Below are 19,056 nucleotides of genomic sequence, written 5' to 3' on the forward strand. Positions count from 1 at the left end.
ATCAATATTCCCTGCTGTGTAAAGAGGGAGTGTCCTGGGTGGCACCATCAGGTGGCTTACTCAGACTGTCACGAAATTGTTCCTCACAAGGATGCACGAACAGGGCATCAATCTTGTGCTCTAAGCTATGGCTTAACCAAAGCATTTGAGACGAAAAAAGAGCTGCTCAGACAGCTGCTTGACCTTGTGAAGAACTTCAGCTACAGTTCAACCTTTTTCCCCTCCAGAGGTGGACTCATAAAGCCCTGAGCCGCTTCAAGTTCTGTCAGCCACAGTGTGAGTGTGTTAGTGAACACACACCTGGATTTCTTAGGTAAGGAGTGAGGAGCACCCTCCATGCTGGTGCCATGTGCAGCTGCACCTGGGCATGGGACTGCTGAAGCTGAAGATTTTGCAGCTCTGTTGTCACAGTAACTGAGTGATTCAAGCTGACACTCTGGCCCTGAGCCATGCGTGCTCACTGAATTCACGCTTAGACTTCCAGACTTAAGGTGTAATTTATTAACACAGAATCAAAAAATGGTTTGGGTTGGAAGGGACTTTAAAGCCCATCTTGTTTCAATCCCATGCCATGGGTAGGGACACCTTCCACTATCCCAGGTTCCTCCGAGCCCCATCTAGTCTGGCCTTGGACACTTCCAGGAATCCAGGGGCAGCCACAGCTTCTCTGGGTACCCTGTGCCAGGGTCTCCCTACCCTCACCGGGAACAATTCCTTCCCAATATCCAACCTAAATCTACTCAGTTTGAAGCCACTGCCTCTTGTCCTATCACTCCATGCCCTAGTAAACAGTTCCCCTCTGGATTTGTGCATCTATACTAATTATTATGATGATTGGTAACTTGGAGATGAGATTTTCTGGTTTTTTCATGTCTTTTGACTAACTCTCAGAATCAAATTTTGGTTAAAGATTATTGTCCAGGAAATTGCATTAATTAATTAAGCAAAGGAAGTTGAAAGAATAACAGACAGACAGAGCAACACGATGAGGTCCGATCTTCATCTGCTGCTTAAACAATGAGGCACCAGGCAGATGTAATCTACTTATGCCCAAACATAACCAAACTTGGCAATATAAACAATGTAACACTATGTTTACCATACTACTCCAGCTCCACAAGAGAAGCAAAGCTGCAATATGCTAAAAATGAAAGCAATTAACTGTAGGAAACCAGAGAATCCTGAAGCAAAGCAATTTAGAAGATACTAAAAATGTGAATAATGCTCTTATAAAGCACCCAGCTACAGTCCTGCTCCATAGCTACACACTGCTCAGAGAACAGCCAAGTAACTACTTGCTGAATTTAATTTTCAACAGTGTTAGTAATGCCAAAAACAATGCCCAGGGTTTGTAATGACAAGTTATTAATAAGACCTTCAGCTCTAAAAGCTGCTGTCTCTGCAGAGCTCTGTGTTTATGAAATGCAGTCACCATCTTCTATACTTGGTTTTGTTTGTGCCCTCATTTTCAAACCATAGAAATAAATCCAAGTGCAGGTGACTGAGAAATCAAACACCAGCAAAAATACATGAAGACAGTGCCCCCAGTGCCTCTTCTGTTTATTTGCAAAAGCCCTGGGGGAAATAAGGGAGAATTCTTAGGCTTTGCCTTTTCCTTTCCTTCTCCCAATTATTTTTACAAGTTTAGCTCTAGGTCTCAGCACAGCACAGTGCTTTGGAATTTGTCACCTCATTTAATTTGTCAAAAATCGAAAAGAACCCAGTGCCCCATCCCAACTGTTCTCTGCGCTACACTGAGAGTGAATCACTACTTTCCCCCCAGGTCACTGCATGCTCTGGATTATCCATTAGCTCTGGATTATCAGAGCTTTCTGCAACAGAGAATGGAATTACAGAATGGTTTGGGGTGGGAGGGACCTTAAATCTCATCTCATTCCACCCCTCTGCCACAGGCAGGGACACCATCCACTATCCCAGGCTGCTCCAAGCCTGTCCAGCCTGGCCCTGAACACTGCCAGGGATGGGACAGCCACAGCTTCTCTGGGCAACCACACCAACCCCTGCTGTTTCCAAAAACTGAAACCTTTTTTATTCTGTACCATTTGCCATAAAAGAACCACAGCATTTCTGAGGACACGTCCCATAACAGGTGATCAAAAAAGACAAAAGGGAGCTTGCATTTTTTTTCCCCTAAGTGCAATAACTTCCCAATGCATGAATTCTAAGACTTCTAGACTTAAGAAACAAAGGATAATTCTATGTGGGTGCTCTGAACTCCCAGCAGACAACAGAGCTTCTTCCTCTGCTGTTCAGAAGAGAGAATACAGAGTTTCTCAGGTCACAGGAGTCGAGTTCTAAAAAACTAAAGATATGCTATTTCTCCAGGTCATAGACAACCCCAAAACTTTGGCTGGCAAGGGTCGTGCCTTGGCCCCAGTGTCTTTCACATATATGAAGAAACCCATTTCCTCACAATTACTACGCTGGTTACTGCCAAGCTGCTCCCTGCTCCCCCAGACCTGACTGCCTGAAAGATAGCCAAGAGAAGCACAGAGGAATTTCCACCTCCAGGGAGATTTTGCCATCTTAAGTCTCAACAGTTTTGTTGATGCTTAAGTCAGTATCCAGGAACGCTCCTTTGCCAGCATAAATGTGGGGTGCAGAGCTTGTTTCCAGGCATTTCTGCATCTGTACTTCTCTGCATCTCTACTTTTACCTACACCTCTTTCTCCACAATATATGAAATCCTGTGGGATACATTTCTTCTTCCTCTACAGCCTCTTTTGCATCACAGCAATGTCTTCAAAAAGGACACCATCTTACTGGGAGAATGAGGTACTGCAAACCTGCAAAGCACCATCATCACAGGCTTTATTCATAGTCAAACTCAAGGCATTCTTTGGGAAAATCAGTTACTGGGTTTACTTCCTCCAAAGGAAGAGAGAGTTGAGCCCTTCTCTAAAAAACAAGCACACACACAGCACAGTGCTTGCTACTGCTCAACATACAGACCACTGCAAGCAGAGAACTTTCTATGAGATCTTTTAATGCATCACCTCTTGGGGTGAGCCAGTGCTTCAGCCAACCTGCTCTGGGATTCGAGTTCAGCTTGGGAGAAAGGTTCACTTCCTCTTACTTCTAGAGCTGAGTTATTTTAGACGCATTCTGGTGAAGACGCCAGAAGACAGAGCTGTCAAACAGTGTGACTCCCTGCCACCTTCATCTCCTGCTCTCTGTACTATTTCCAGAATCAAGGATGGAAAGCAGCTGTTATTCATCCATGGGGAAAGTGGCAGATCCGAGAAGCTCAAGGCAGAAGTCCTGAGGATGCTTTCCTGCTTCCATTTGGAACACCAACATCTGGCATACTGAAAAGCCCTGACTCCTGATGGCACCAAGGTAAAGAAACAGATTTAGTTGGTCTGCTGAACCGTGCAGCAGCTTTCAGGTGTCCTCCTCACCTCGCTGAATGAAACCACTAATAATTTGGGCAAAGTGATGCAACTGCTGGCGATAGAGACAAAAAATGTTAGTATCAACTTTTCCACCTCAAACTTTAACAGTTCTTTGAAGATCCTTACCTGCAACAATGCTCTGGTTGATGCCACTGCTCACAAATACATATGTCAAGTAGTGGTAACTAACTGACATATGTGACTAATAAAAAGACACTGAAAGATTTGCGCTCAGTCAAGTGGCAGAACTACTTTAAATTGTTAAAATGTGACTATACTTAACTATTAATAATCAAGTTCTATTCCTTTCCTATTGATAGAGAATTAATGACATACTTGATGTCCCTTACAATACCAACTCAGTGCAAATGAAGAAAAACCAAACGAACAAAATAAAATAACTGAACAATTGTACTAATGCTTAAACACCATGAAAATATAGCCTCACTACCAGGAAACATGCCTGCTCACTGGAATATTAAATAAGTATTATAAGATAAAATAAATAAACATTTCAAGCTGAAACTGTTGTTTTAAATTACAACATTCCTTTCTATGGTGTTAACACTCATTACACCAAGATTACAATCACATTTAACATCCAACTGCACTGCAGGCACTTTAATCTGATTTCTAGGTGCTGGCTCATTGCGGTGCCTCACACCAGAGAGCTGAGCAGAAAGAAGGAAGCTGGAGCTGCAAACAGGACAGCCATTAGAAAACATGAGCCTCATCACCAGGACAAGTGGATCTGTACTTCAGAGATAACAGGACAGACAAAATAAGGGCAATTGATCACTGGCTTTTAGTAAGAAATTGCATACCAATGTGGTGGGGTTTCCTATAGATCTAAACCAAATCCTTTTCAATTTGGTTTGGCCTTTTCTTAAGAAGTTGATAAATGAGCAATTTTTAACCTGTTCTTTATACTGGAAGAATAAATAGATACAACATTGGTAGAACCAACGCTTGTGCAGTTTCAGGGCCTTTCTGCAGTTACCTCCTTTGCAGATTTTCTGTTGCATCCGTGTGGTTTTACCACGATAGCAAGACTCCCAAGTATCTGGATAAATACACACATATAGAGATAAGCACAGAGAGAGAATGCTCTAAAGAAAAGAGAGAGGGCAAATCAGCTATTTTTAATCCTACCCATTGAAACTCACATAAATCAGTATGTGAGTTAAACCACGCCTGTAAAATACCACATCCAGATCAACAGAGGTGTGAAGCAAGTCAGTCCTCCACATCAGTAAGGTGTGAGCTTAAAATCACCACTTTGAATTGAAAACATTTAAATGGTGCCATTATAAAGTAAACCTGCTTCAAATGTCACAAAGGAACAATTCTCAAATGAGAACAAGCTTAGCACAGCTCCTGCTGCTGTAGCCAATTCTCCTCGACTCTGCTCTTATCCATGGCCCTGGTGCCAGCTCCAGCTGTGGGTGCACCCACACAGGTGACAGCCTTGTCAGTACAGCGAGAGGTGACAAAACTGGAAAAGGCACTGTTTTTATTCAGGGCCATTTGCTGGTCTCATTGAAGGTGCTGAGGGCAGCAACCTCGTAATGCTGCTGGGGGGCCCAATATCGTGCAGAGGGGAGACTGACACGGTTGGGAAGAAGCTTCTCTTACAAGTTCAGTATTCGAGCTCTTTCCTGCTGCAGAGGGTGGTGAAAGATGAGGCCTGGAGTCACTGCAGTGCCTCAGCCAGGTAACAGAAGGTGTCACTACAGGTGCTGCCCCAGGGTGGAACAACCTTCCCTGCAGGTTCCCGAGCATCTCATCCCGTGGGCTCACCCCACCCCACCTTCCCTGGGCATCAGGGGTGAGATCCCACAGGTCATTCCGAGGCTGTCCCCACCTATGCACCTGCTACACCCATCCTCAGGGCATTTCCAGAGCTGCAATGTTATACACTCTGAATGTCAGCTCTGCTCCATTTCCAAACACCATGGGACACTCACGGAGAAACCACCACAACTCCCTGAATTCATTTGGAAACTGATGATCCAGGGAATTTTCATATAGAGCAGATCTCCCAGTGAGACTTTTTCCTGTTCCACACCTCACCTGCCTGAAGTCAGGTGTAGAAACAGAGGAGATGGGACTCCTCTATTAAAATTCAAAGTTATTACAACTTCTTTAGGACACACACGGATCTGTACAAGAGAAACTGCAAAGAAGATGCAAGGCAACTGAGGCAGATGTTGTGAGTATGAAGAATTTGTCAGATGTTTCCATAAAATAGCACAATTAGGATTAACCTTCATGAAATCTACAAGAGGGTCTTCATTCATTCATTCATTCATTCATTCATTCATTCATTCATTCATTCATTCATCAAATTGGGCTTCCAGAAACACAGAAAAACTTCCGAAAACTCTGATAAAGACAGAAGAATGAGGGAAGTTAAAAAATCCCCTACCTAAAGCACAGGCATAAAAATCTTTCTATGATTACAAATCCAGGCTATATTATTTCTTAGGCCGTATTATTTCACAGTATGAATTAGTTCAAAATACTCTTTAACAATGGAATATGACCCAACAAGCTCTGTAGGAAAACACTGCTGTTAATTCTAATTCCATGGACGTTCCCAGTGATTTCCTTACTGGTAAATGACTGAAATCCAGACCCTGTGAATAACCACCAAAATTTTTTCTTAATTGAAAAAGACATTTTCTAGCACATTCTACACAGAAAATTCATTTAATAGTAGTTTTTTTCTTTGTATCTGCTGATGTTCTTTTCAGAGAAAGATAGATACCAATCCTTTTTAAAAAAAAGCGGTATGGTAGAATTATTTCCAACACAGCACTTTCAAAATCCAAAGGTGACATCCTAAGCTCAATTCAAAAGTTGTGAAATTAAGGAGAAAAAACACCAAGTAGTTTTGAATTTGCCTTCTGTATGATGAGAAGTAGCTCAGCTAAAGCTCAAGAAAAAAGTAAGCAAGGAGAGGTGGATTTTTATTACATGTTGAACTCCTGTTTCGTTTTGCAGTAATGTAGGAACAAAATTAAAAGAAAGAGTGGAAAACATACAGCTCACTATGAAGCCTGGCCACAACACAGTTCTCTTCTGGGATTTTTATGCCTCTGTAATTAGCTGAAAAATCTGAAGAGAATCCTCCGTTCACTTGCTGCGTGATATTTGCTCTAAAACCATTGTTTAGTCTACAAGTACTAATACAGCCCACAAGCAGTGGAGACACACAGCGCCTCCTTCACACAGCACAAAAAAAGCAGTTTAAGGGTCTTGTTTGGCCTTTTTTTTAACAGAACAAGTTTTGCTGCTTTCAACAAGACATACATCTGCTCTTCATACAGCCTCTGTGTTCCCTGGGACTCTACTGATGATGATCAAGACTAAAATCTCCTGTTTTGGCAGCTCCTGCAATTATTAGCACCTGTTGGTAAATAAATTCAATGATTATAACATCTAATTACAGAACCATGGACTAGTTTAGGTTGGAAGTGATCTCTGAAGGACAACTTGTCTAAAGCACCCCTTTGAAGGAGGGTGACTATAGCAGCTCACTCAGGGCAATCTGTGTTTTGAGTATCTCCACAGATGGAGATTGCAGAATCACCCAGGCCAACACATTCCTGTCCCTGCTAGAGAATACAAAAAACACTTCCAAAAGCCAGTTTACTGTCATCAGTTAATAGGATCCCAGGCCACACTGAGGACTCCACAGCCACTGCTCCTCATCCTCATCCCACACCAGAGACCATGGCCAGACAGACGCTCCAGTGGCAGGGAGCAACGTGACCATGGGGACGAACGGCACCTGTGACAAGAGTGCAAGCGAGTGGACACACACTCATTTAATGTAAATTTTACCCTCCCTGCAACAGGGTCTTGTGCTGAGTTTCCTCACATTAAGTTCCTGAAGTCTTTTACAGGCTGAGTCGTACACTCAGGGAGTCAGCAGAGCCCAACTCCCTAATCATCCCAGAGCAGCAGTTACTGACACAGCAGGAGATTTCAACCTTCTACTTTTTCCCACCCCTGCTAACCACAGGTCTCTGAATTCTCCCTCCTTCTTAGTAATTCCTACTAATCCTCACACACTTCTCTAACACACAAGGGGTGACTTGACTCTGTGCTTGCTGCACTCACCAGAGCTTTTCTCTTAACCAGAATCCCCAGTGTGTGAAATCCTGTGTATGCAGTGAATTCACTGTCAAACCCTACCCCTTCACGTCAACTAACAGTTCAGAATGTCACTCTCTTCTTATAACTGGCGCCAGGTGCTGAACCCTAAGCCCTGAGAATCTGCCTCAGGTGCATTTCAAAATACTTCCCCAGTAGAGCACATCACATACACATACATCCAGTACTAGATGAAAAACTAGTGACAAATAATATCATGTGGCATACAATATATCGTGTAAGAAAAGGAGAAGTCAGGAGAAAATCGACAAATAGCTCTTCCAACAGGCATCATGAAGACTTCTACTTCAACCTCCCATCAGAAACTACACACTGAGTAAGCAGCACAAAGATAATTCTCCTGTACTTGCCAAATCCTTAAGTCACTCATTTACAACAATCAAGCAGAGGACTAAATACTAAACAACAAACTGCACTCTTGTACTCACAAATAGTCTCCCTCAGCAGCAGAGCTGAAATTCAAGTACAATTTTACTAAAATGTTTGCACAGATCTTCTTTTCCTTGGCTGGAATAAACATTCAGATGGCAAGACCTATTTTTTCATAAGATCAGTGTTTTAACCAGAAAGGAAAAAGCCCTTGCTTAATAAACTATGAAATTAAGCAGCACAAGGGAAATTAACAACTATATTGAGAGAGATAAAAAGAGGCAGAGTGTTGGAGGAACATTTTTCCTAGTGGGATGTTCTCCGTGCATCACTGGGCCACACCAAACACATGCTCCCATCAGAGCTCACATTCCAAGAAATGACAAAACACTTTCTCTCCAAGATCAAACATTAAACCCCTCCATAGCAATACATATTCCAAAAAAAAAAAAAAAAAAAAAAAAAAAAAAAAAAAAAAAAAAAAAAATCCCAGACCTTCCAAATGAACACTTTATGAATTTATGAACCTCTGCAGCCATTTTAAAGAGGTTTCCACCCTCAACAGCTTACAGTCATGCTTCTCTAATTTGGTTCAAGTCCAATACTTGTAGTCTATACATTCAGAGCAGCCTGACTTCTGACAGCAGAATCTTGGGTAGGGTAGAATATAAAAACATACTCTGTCTTGGAAAGTTTGATATGCAAGCAAAACTCATTTCTACTCCAATTCAAATGTATTGTACACAGCACTCAGCAGATAAACAGCTTCTGAACAAAACAAATAATATCTGAGCTTTGTTTGCATGAGTATCATACAATGATTAATTAGTTTACTGCAATCACTGCTTATAAAACAAATAACAAATTAGTGAATTCTGAAATTGTTGATAATGCAGTTTTTCTGTTTTAATTATTAGCTTGTACCCAAGCAGACAAAGAGAGAAAGGTCACAGATTCACTTTCTTTTAAGACAGAAGGTGTGCGTGTAATTATACAAAGATATATGAAAAGCAATAAACCGTAATTTCTTTACTTTCCACACAGTACTGCTACTCTTAATGCGGCGTTTTACTCTTGCTGTACAAACTCCCAGGTGGATGAGAAGCAACAAAGTCCATCCTTACCTTAATGTTGCAAGCTTGTTCCATGAGTCTCCGGGCGTTCTCCTCAGCTCTGTACCTCTTGGGCAACTGCACCCTGAAGAATTTTAAAGCTCCTTCAAAATCAGCCTGTAGAAGGTCCTCCTTGGAGGTCTGCAATTAAACACAGGGAACTACAGTAAACCCTCGGAACATGCAGTCACACTCTTCTACTTGATTTGTCATTTACTGGATGCTTTCCAGACCACCAATATTCACATTAGCTCAAAGTCATCCTCCTTGAAATCAGCTCTCTTAACTCTGCTTCATAAAGCCAACAGAGGCTAAAGCCCATCCAAGGAAGCCTAGGCAGGGCAGCACAGAGGATTGCAACATGGGAATGGACTTTATCCTTCTATACCTGCCAGGTAAGAAAGGGATTCTGGCTCAGTCTGTCAAGATGTCAGTGAAGAGAAAAAAACACAAAAAAACCAAAACCAAGCAAACAACAAAAACCTAGGAGAAATTCTTCTATTTCCTCGAAAGCTTGTGCATTAGACCATTACTGATTCTGATGGTACTGCCTTAGAAAGACAATATATATCTATATTTAATGTATGTATAGTCACAGACATGAAGAGCAGAAGCACATGAGTCATACAAGGCATCAGCAAGTCAATGTGCTGAAATCTGTGACACAACTTCTAAAGAACACCGTGCCAGAAAATTTCCTGCAGGCTTATTTCTACATCTCCCACTCTCCTGGACCCCTCAGTGGTAACAAGTCTGAAAGGTCAGATGTTACAAATTCACTTTGAATTGACTCCTGCCACTGTGGAGCAATGTGATTCACAGGGACAAATGTACTCATCCTCCAGGTTACTAAGACCTGCTCCAAGAGATTCAGAGTGTACCAAATCCCAAGCCTTGGGATAGTTACTTTAAATGGTTCACAAAAACTGAAGATTCTGATAAGACATGCAGGTCATTATCTCAAAAATGTGAATTTCAAGGGTTTTAACCCAGAAAAGAGTAAACAAAACTGTCAACATAGGTACTCATATGGTGGAGATCTACACTGTATGTGAATAACTGCAAATACCTCAGCAGCAACACAGACACTTTTGGTTAAGGTTAATTGCTGAATTAATTACTCACGTTTCACCACCACCATTTCCATGCATGCCAACATTTCCATGTGGGCATCCTCTGCTTCCTCATGAGTAACAAACACCCAGTGTCATTTTTTGCCTCATTACACACAGTGGATACATTACACACACATAGGTTCAAAGTTTGACTCTTAACTATGTTGTTACCCACTTGAATCCAGAGAATCCCATACGGGCTTGGGTTGGAAGGGCCCTTAAAGGCCACTTCATTCCAAAGCCATGCCACAGCCACGGACGCCTTCCACTGGACCAGGTTGCTCCAAGCCCCATCCAACCTGGCCTTGGACATTTCCACAGATGGGGCAGCCACAGCTTCCCCAGGCACCCTGTGCCAGAGCCTCACCACCCTCACAAGGAAGGATTTCTTCCCAATGTCTAATCTCACCCCGTCCTCTGGCAGTTGGAAGTTCATTCCCCCTAGTCCTGTCACTTCAGGCCTTTTTCCAAAGTCCTCGTCCAGCTCTGCTCTTTTCTTTCCTTACTGAGTTCACCCAAGATCCGTTTGATCCTCCCACCATTCATTGCCAAAGAAGCTGCTGGGTCATCACTGCAGAGAGCCAGGAGAAGCTGCCTTGGGGATGCTGGCCAGAAGCGTTCAGCTTTACAAACTATCACATCTGATCCCGTCCACAATCATTTGGCAGCTGCATGACTTGGCGAGTTGACAGAGAGCCGGGGCAGCTGGTATCGGATGAATTAGACCAACATCACACCTCCCCTGGATGAGTTTTCCCCAGGTTACGGACGCTCTTGCCACACTTAAGCCAGATCAGTGCTTCATACCCCGCAATGGGAGGGGTGGTGGAAGTTGCTGAGGGCGGTGGGAGTGGCCGGTCGTGCCCACACCACTGCCAAACTCGTGCTGGAAACCAAGGGCTTCCGGGGAAGTTCAGTCCACAGCGGTGGAAAAGCGGTACAGGTTTCGTAGGATCATAGAATCTTTAAGGTTGGAAAAGCCCTCTAAGATGGTCCAGCCCAACCACTTACCCAGAACTGCAAAGTCCACTGCTAAACCATGTTCCTAAGTGCCTTATCTGCACATCTTTTGAATTCTGTCAGGGATGGTGACCCCATCGCTTCTCTGGGCAATGTTACAATACCTGATCACCCCTTCAGTGAAGAAATTTTTAGTAATATCCATCCTAATGGATATAAGGAAGAAATTTGATTTTCATACCCAGCTCACAGAAGTGGATGTCTCTTCCTTTGTTCTCAGACATGATGGTATCTGCCATCATTACCCAATTCCAACAGATTTCCCAATTACATTTTGCCAATTTGCCTTCTTGGGATACCCCTGAACATCCAGTCCCCTCCTATTCCCTTCCTTTACAGCAATTCTATGTAAAACATTTCAAATCAGATTTAATTTTCCTAGGGCTCTGCTTGAATCATTGTTATAGTACTACTTTTTAACAGTCCTCAACAAATTACATTTACTGAACTGTAACTATCGACAACTTCGAGTTCTCCACGCTGCAAAGTCTGTAGTCAATGAAAATCCTGTAGGATCATGGAAATAAGAACTTCTCTAACGGAGTTTGCTGAACTAAGATTAAGTTATGAAAACTGCAAACCATCACATTGTACAGGCTGGTTAAATAAATGATAATAAATAAATGCCCAGGCTCATCAGCTCCTTCTACTTCACTGAATATTTTCACTTCCTAAAACCATCTGTTCATCAAAATACTAGTTGCACTATTAAAATCACAAGAAAATAAGTGAAAAATAGAAATTTTGGCTTCTCAGGATTCACATATCTTGACATTTTGTGACTTCAATCAATAAATTATAAAGATATATCTCTAGAAACCTCTGGCAGCTGTTTGAGAGGCAGAGATTTGTAAATCCTTGGTTGAAGTCACTCAACTCCTGAAATTCACCAACAGCTGACCTCTAAGCAGACAATTTCTCTTACTAAACCATCTGTAAGTTTGTAATGAGCTAATCATTAAAGTTTGGCAGGTGCATTCCATTTTTGTGCATTTGGGAACTTCAGGAAAAGTTTTTAGTATTATAGATTTTATTTTTAAAGAAACATATTTTTGATTAAAATCTATTTTCAAACCCAGGCAAACAAGGAAACTCAGTCAGGACTATGACTCAAAGGCTCAGTTTGCCTTCTAGGACTTGAATAAATACGTTCTCAGATGTTCTTCCCACATCACTTAAGTATTTCAAAATAGTCATAAAATTATCTTAAATTAATGAGTTGAAAATTAGGAAAAGCCCTTTCCCAAAAGTATTAGCAAAGTATTCAAATCTAAAGTTTGAAAACACAGCAAATGTTCAAAAAGCAAGAACAGAATTTGAGAGACTTAAGCGATGTTAATTTTTTTTTTTTAGTAAACAATGTTACTGCTACTTCCCCCAAAATATTTAGGGAACTGTGATTAAGACAAAGGGAAAAGCCTTGGATTTTTTCTTTAATTTAATTTCTCTGTCTTCAGTTATTAATTCTGCAGCTTCATTTATTACTGACTCTATCAAAACTCCTATTCCCACCTGGGAGCTAATGTAACAGAAGAAATTTTGGATGAACCACACTGCACATCCTTAATTTACTTCTTCCTCCTTCATACAAACAGAAATTACTTATTTCCATAAAATTTTAGGTATATGTTTAGATTTCTGTAGAATGTCAGTGAGCATAAACCACCTGTTTTACACTTTAATGCACATGTGTCAGAAACGAGGCCAAGAGGTTAAAGACTGAAAAGAACCTGGCCATGATTTATGATTAAATTTGCTTCTGGGACACTCAAAATGTTTGTAAGTATCCTCCAATTTTTCAGAACATAGAATTTATATACATGAATAGATATAATATAAACCTATCTATTTCTATTTAGTGCCCGTAACACACAGATTTTAACTTCTTAAAAAAACTTTCTGGTTTTAATGTCTTTAAAAAGATACAGAGCATAAACCCAAGGTGCAGAAGCCATTTGTTTCTAACCAAGACTGCAGTGCTGCATGTTGCATGGCTTCGCTCTGCGCTCTCCTTCCACATGAGCCACAGACCTGAGAGCTGCTCAGGGACTCAGAGGAAGATCCTCACCTCCTGTGCTGGATAAACTCAAGGCTCCAGGCCTGGGCAAGTCTGGTGGACAAAACTGTGCTGCTGCAGTAACATCAGAACACACTTCTAGGGCAGTACACCAAACTCCTTTGCTGGCGTCCTTTATGTCCAGCTAGATTATCAAACACTTCCTAATTGAAATCCATGCTCTCTGTAACACAATGGTACAAAAATGCAGTGGAAAAAAAAAAACAACGCCTCTAGGTTGTGAGTGGAGAGTGAGATCCACAAACGGGATGCTGATCTTGTGCACTCTGCTCAACATTTCACCCCTGCCTTTCTATGTAGCTCCAAACTTAGATGGCAGTGCTCATTCTGCCACAGAAAGAACTGATACAGGTGGGTGAGAAAACCTCCCAGCTTCACCCACTCTGGGTCATCCCAAAGGGAGTAAACCCCCAGACCTGGTGCTGTTCTACCTGCCCAGAAGTGTGCTTAGGTGAGGAGGTGATCAGAATTCTTCTAAGACTGGCATAAAGATTATAGATTGTATTTATCACGCAACACTGCAATGACACATACTCTACCCATCCCAGGTATTTATCCCCAAAACCACAGCACAGAGAGAAGCTATGCACATTGGGGAAAAAAAAAAAAAAAAAAAAGGCAGCTTAATTTTCTGAAACACTGATGTTTTGAAGGATCTTTAGCTCTGACTAAAGTACAAATTCTTGGTCCTTAGAGATTGCTTATTTTAAACACATTATCAGAACACATCTCGCCTTTCTGAGAAGGGTGTGTGCCAAAAGGCCTGTATGTCAGGAGAGGTATATTTAGCTAATAAAACCTGACAGGGAATCACACTGACTTGACAAGTCAAGTCTCTCTCATAACACAAAGCACTATTTGTATTATTTTCCCTTTTTCACACTCTTTCCTTCTTTTCTAATAAACAATACTCTGCCAGTCAGCAAAGCCAAGCTGCCTGGAAGATAAGGGACGTGAAATTGCCTGGTGTTCTCCATCTGGAGGGCCAGATACAAAGCCTGATTAAGTCAAGTGAAAAAGATCTCGGTGGTTCTGTCTCTGCTTTCCTTAGAGCTCATCACAGCACAATTCAGGGTGATTTGGCAGCCCTTGCCCAAGAAAGCAGCAGCAGGATGAGGGTTTTGGTACGCTGGGAGATAACTGGAGTAATGGTAACACACCCAGCAGCTCGAACCGCGCATCATCAGAGACTAGACCCAATTCTACAAGCGACTGTAAATCCCCGAATCCACCTGCACCGTAGCAATCGAGGAGTTTGTGAAGCTTTGATTTTAATTTGGCACCTCCCAGTGCAGGGACACGGCGTTCCAAGCACCCCCGCTGCGTGTACCACTGAACAGGCTGTTACACGCAGAGCACATGGATTTCTGTGAATCCGGAGGAGCACCGAGAGGGGCTCAGCAGTATGGAAAAAATGGACAGGTATTGTATGTAACCACAATACGGGTATGGGAATAAAGGAAAGGCACCACAGGAACCGAGGGGGATCAGGAAAGGATTGGAAGGATCCCACGGATCACGCAGAAATGCCATTCTGGTGTGCCAGGCCACAGACAGAGCGATGCTCTGAGCTGCAGCCAGGCGTGGTTACAACACCCTGAGCAGACCCAGCCAGGAGCAGGCACTGACTCCCGGATTTGCCGCTCTTTTGTGGGTTTGAGGCTGCTCTGTACAGCAGGAGAAATGATAAAAGCATGTTCTCTGTGCCGTAACATAGAACACCAACTGCAGGCACCCCACACACTGACAGCATTTGCCATGATGGATGAAAACACCCTTAACAATTTATTTCCCAGATCATTCTACACAGGTATTTTCAACTTTTTTTGTCAACTGCCTTTCCAAAACCAAATACAGAAGCAGCCAAAAGCCAAAATGCACCCACACAGCTTGATTTCAGAGGAGTCTTTAAAGCCAACCTGTGATACCAAAAGTATGAAATCTGAAATGCTGACCATTCATGCACTTTGCGTCAGTACCTAGAAGGTGACTGGGCACACTGCTTATCTGGAATCATTACTGGACTGAGAACAAAAGCACTCAGGGGTTTAGGAAAGATTTTTTTTTTTAATGATTCAGCCCTGGTTGATGATCCTTCAAGCTAGTTAAGGAGTGGCATCGGTCCTCATTAGCAGGACTGGTGTCCAGCTTCCTGAGCTAACATCAGAAAGAAGGACTCCGTGCTTAGGAGATAGATTATGAGAAGCTGAGAAGAAAAAATAAAAGCCCTCTCATCCCTCCTGGGGGCAGAGGCAAGGTTGGGAGGGAGAATGGCAAATTCCCAACAAATTAATTTCACGAAAAGGTGATCTCACCGCAAGCAGCCGAGGCACAAAGAGACGATGCCCCATGCCCAGAAGTTCCAGCACCCGACACGCGTATTCATTCACCAGCTTGCTTCTCTCATCATGCATGTCCTGGGACTTCTTGGCAGGTGGGGTGAGCTTGGCAGCCGGGCTTTTGCAAGGCACCCCTTCTTCCATGAGCAGTAAGTAGTAAGTATCCAGAGTGAGAAGAACGGGCTTTGTGAACGGCAATTTCCAAAAGTGCAAGATTAGGAGAGCCAGCCTCCAGTCTCTGGAACGGGTGCGGGTGGCCGCTCCAGCAACGCCCCTTGAGCCTCTCAGGAGGAGAAAAGCATCTTTGCTAAGAATCAAGGAAAAATATGATCCACCGTGCTGGCTCAGACAGAGTCCGAAGGAGATTTGAAAAACAAACCAGAGACAACATGGATCTAAAAATGCACATAAAAAGCAGGAAAATGGCAGAGAATGAGCACAGGGGAGCCGGGCTGGGCGCAAAGCGAGGGCGGGCTGTGAGGGCTCAGGGCCCGCGCGGGCGCGCGGCAGCCGGGAAGGGCAGCGGCGGCCGGGCACTCGTCAGGCGGCACACGGAAAGCGATGAGCTCATCGCAACCCGCTCCGGGCCCGGCGCCGCCGCTCGCTCCGCAGCAGACACGAAGGGGTGGCACGGAGGGGGCTGGGAGCAGGAGGAGGGGAAAGAGGAGGAGGGGGCGCCTGGGCCCCGGAGCCTCTCGGGGGAGAATGCCGTAATAAGAAACCAATGGTGAGCGTGGACGGCCGGGCTCCCACCCTGCCGCCCTCCGTCGGTTCTCTGCTGGGGTTTGGCTGTCGAATCCCAGCTTGCAGCACATCAGCCGCATCCTTTCACGCTCCATAGCGGGGAGGGATCGGCCTGCCAGCCGATGTAATTACTCGTACGTGCAGTCTGCTTAGAAGGACGAGGCACAGACACGGTGGAGGTGGGGCAGGGCACCCTTCCCCTCGCCAATGGCGGCCGCACGGGGGCCAGGCTGTCGGGGTGCGCTGCCGGCTCCGAGAGCCTGCGAAGCCACGGCCCGTCTCTGCACGGCTCATGCTGGATGAAATTAAATCACTCCACAAAGATCACTGCCAGCGCCGCGCTCTCAGGAGGCGTTTCTAAATCCGGAGGCGATGGGCAGAGAGGGAATGATGTCAGCACATGCGTTTGAAAGGATTCTAGAAAACTACCGCACGTTTGTAAGGGGAATGAATGCAGTGATGTCACACCTGGAATCGCCCTGTGCACGGAACAGCCCACGCGCCTCTGCCATCTGCTGAAGGCGGCCCAGCAGGTCCTGCTCCATCGCACAGGGCCGGAGTTCACAAAGCGTTATTTATGCTCCTTCCTTTTGGCTTAGCCTCATAGAATGGGATACGTAACAGAACAACTCCCATTTCCGACTGAACGGACAGAAATATCCCACATTCCTAACGTAAAGGTCACAATTTAAAATACTGTGAGTAGCTCTAAACCACATTAATGGCAAACACTTCTGTAACTCTGTATTTAAACTCTAAAAATCTTGTTTCTAACATATCAAGCAAAAACATATTTACTTAAAATATTAATCCAAAGTAAATATCTGTAGGATGGGGTCCCTGATTTAAAATAATAAACATGCTAATGAGTACGTAAAATATGGAAATCATTGACACATTGCTGGCTTGAGGTGGGTGACACATGAAGGAGTTGGAACAGCGTTAAAGCAGAAGGCAGGAGATGCCAATGAGGCCTCAAGGATGATGATGCAGGATTGACTCAGCGAAAGCACCCGCAGATGTGCAGCAGTGAACAGGCTGTTTAGCACAGATGGTGCTCTGAAAGCTGATTTAAATCCCTCAGGTTGCAAATCAGTGTTCTGCAGATGAAGATCTGCAAAGGCTACTGCAATTCTGCCAGGCTGACATGAAGATATTCACTGAGAGCCCTGTGGGAGAGCCATGACTCTCTCCAGGACAAAGAAGCCACAACCAACACACATTTCATCCCACTTTAAGGCTGTAGTCAGGATTATGATAGAACTCTCCCACTCTTTCCAAACTCCATCTGCAGGCAGTTCCAGAGATCCATGTTTATCATGCAGTCTGTGACTGCACACAGGTGACACCACGGTGCCCAAGCCACCAGAGGTTACAGCACCAGACTGCACGTTTGTGGGGAGAGGCTTTGAAGGAAAGGAGGCAGCTTTGCCTGTTTCTACATTCTAAATTCTGTTTTAAACACATGCTGCTAAGCGTGGTATTCTAGAAACACCAGGTTCTCCTTCTCTAAGTGAATGAAAACCTTGCTTAAAACATTAAAAAGGAAGAAATAAGAGCACTCTAAGTGTGGGTGCTGGGAGGGAAGTTACAGAATTGATCAGGCAGAGAGTCACCAGTGACCCAAGGGCAAAACAGGCAATAGGATGGGGAATTCAGAGCACCAGCAGTGTAAAAAGCCTTTAATTCTTTCTTGTGTAAGTCAGACTTTAATCAGCCACTAGCTCTGATCCTCACAGAAATTCAGGTTTGGTTCATTTTGGGTAAGGTCTGGGCTTAAGAAAAACGGAATTAACTGATGATTAAATAAAGTCTGTAAGTCTAAAAATCTGTAAGGAGACCCAATAGTTAGAAGTTAAAACCAGATGAATTCAGGTTATAAATGAGGTGCAAATTTTTAGGAATGAGGAAAATTACCTGAGGATTACCTTCCCATGAGATGCAGGCCTGGATTTTTTTTTTTTTTTTTTTTTTTTTTTTTTTTTTTTTTTTAAAGAAGAGGTTTCAAATACAAAAATTTCCAAGGCTTGACCAAAAGATATCCTTAATTTTATCAGCTGAAATCCATTGTTCCATGTTTTTCAGCAACTCCTTTCACACAGTGTAACAGTGAACCATCACTCAGATTTTTACACTTCCTACCATTCTTATTTATTTCCATATCCTCACTGAACACTACATCTCATTTTTATCCACATCTGACCAGGAATTGTGACTTTTCCTTCACATATGCCATTGGATTACTGTCCCAAATTCTCCAGAAAGGCCTGACTGAAGTGAACTAAAAAGTAGAAATGGCCCAGAAGGTAATAACTAAGGCAGTAACTAAGATGTCTAAGGATAAACACACATTACTCATGGACTATCTGGTCTTTAAGTGAAGGTAACTTCTGTTTCTGGCCTTCATATCCATGAAATGCCTGCTGACTCACAGCTCTGATGCAGTTCAGAGCTGCTCAGACTCACACAGCTGAGGCCCACTGAACTCAGAAGAAACTAATGCCAAAATGGTTTCCAAGTAAACAAAACCATATAGAAAATGACTTGAAATCATCTATATTCTGTACAAAGCTACCAAGGATCTTGATGGCCAGTCCTTTATAAATCTCTGTATTTTAAAGTATTAGATCTCTGTATTTTAGTGGCAAAAATGATTGACTTTGAAAAGCTAAATAGACTAAG

General features: G+C 43.3%; 1 protein-coding gene across 6 annotated transcripts in view; it reads right to left on the reverse strand.

The window, feature by feature from the left end:
- Positions 1-19,056, reverse strand: part of RABGAP1L (RAB GTPase activating protein 1 like) — a 214,774-nt gene that overhangs the window by 47,178 nt on the left and 148,540 nt on the right. For 5 of the 6 annotated variants that reach the window (XM_040073100.2, XM_058421780.1, XM_058421779.1 and 2 more), the window contains one exon: positions 9,092-9,220. In XM_040073100.2, the coding sequence (XP_039929034.1) occupies positions 9,092-9,220 (129 nt within the window). Of the gene's footprint in view, positions 1-9,091; positions 9,221-15,606; positions 16,066-19,056 lie in introns of those variants that run through there. The other variant, XM_040073108.2, reaches the window with a different exon arrangement.

The sequence above is a fragment of the Hirundo rustica genome, chromosome 9 (assembly GCF_015227805.2).
Source record: "Hirundo rustica isolate bHirRus1 chromosome 9, bHirRus1.pri.v3, whole genome shotgun sequence".
In the NCBI taxonomy this organism is placed as follows: domain Eukaryota; kingdom Metazoa; phylum Chordata; class Aves; order Passeriformes; family Hirundinidae; genus Hirundo; species Hirundo rustica.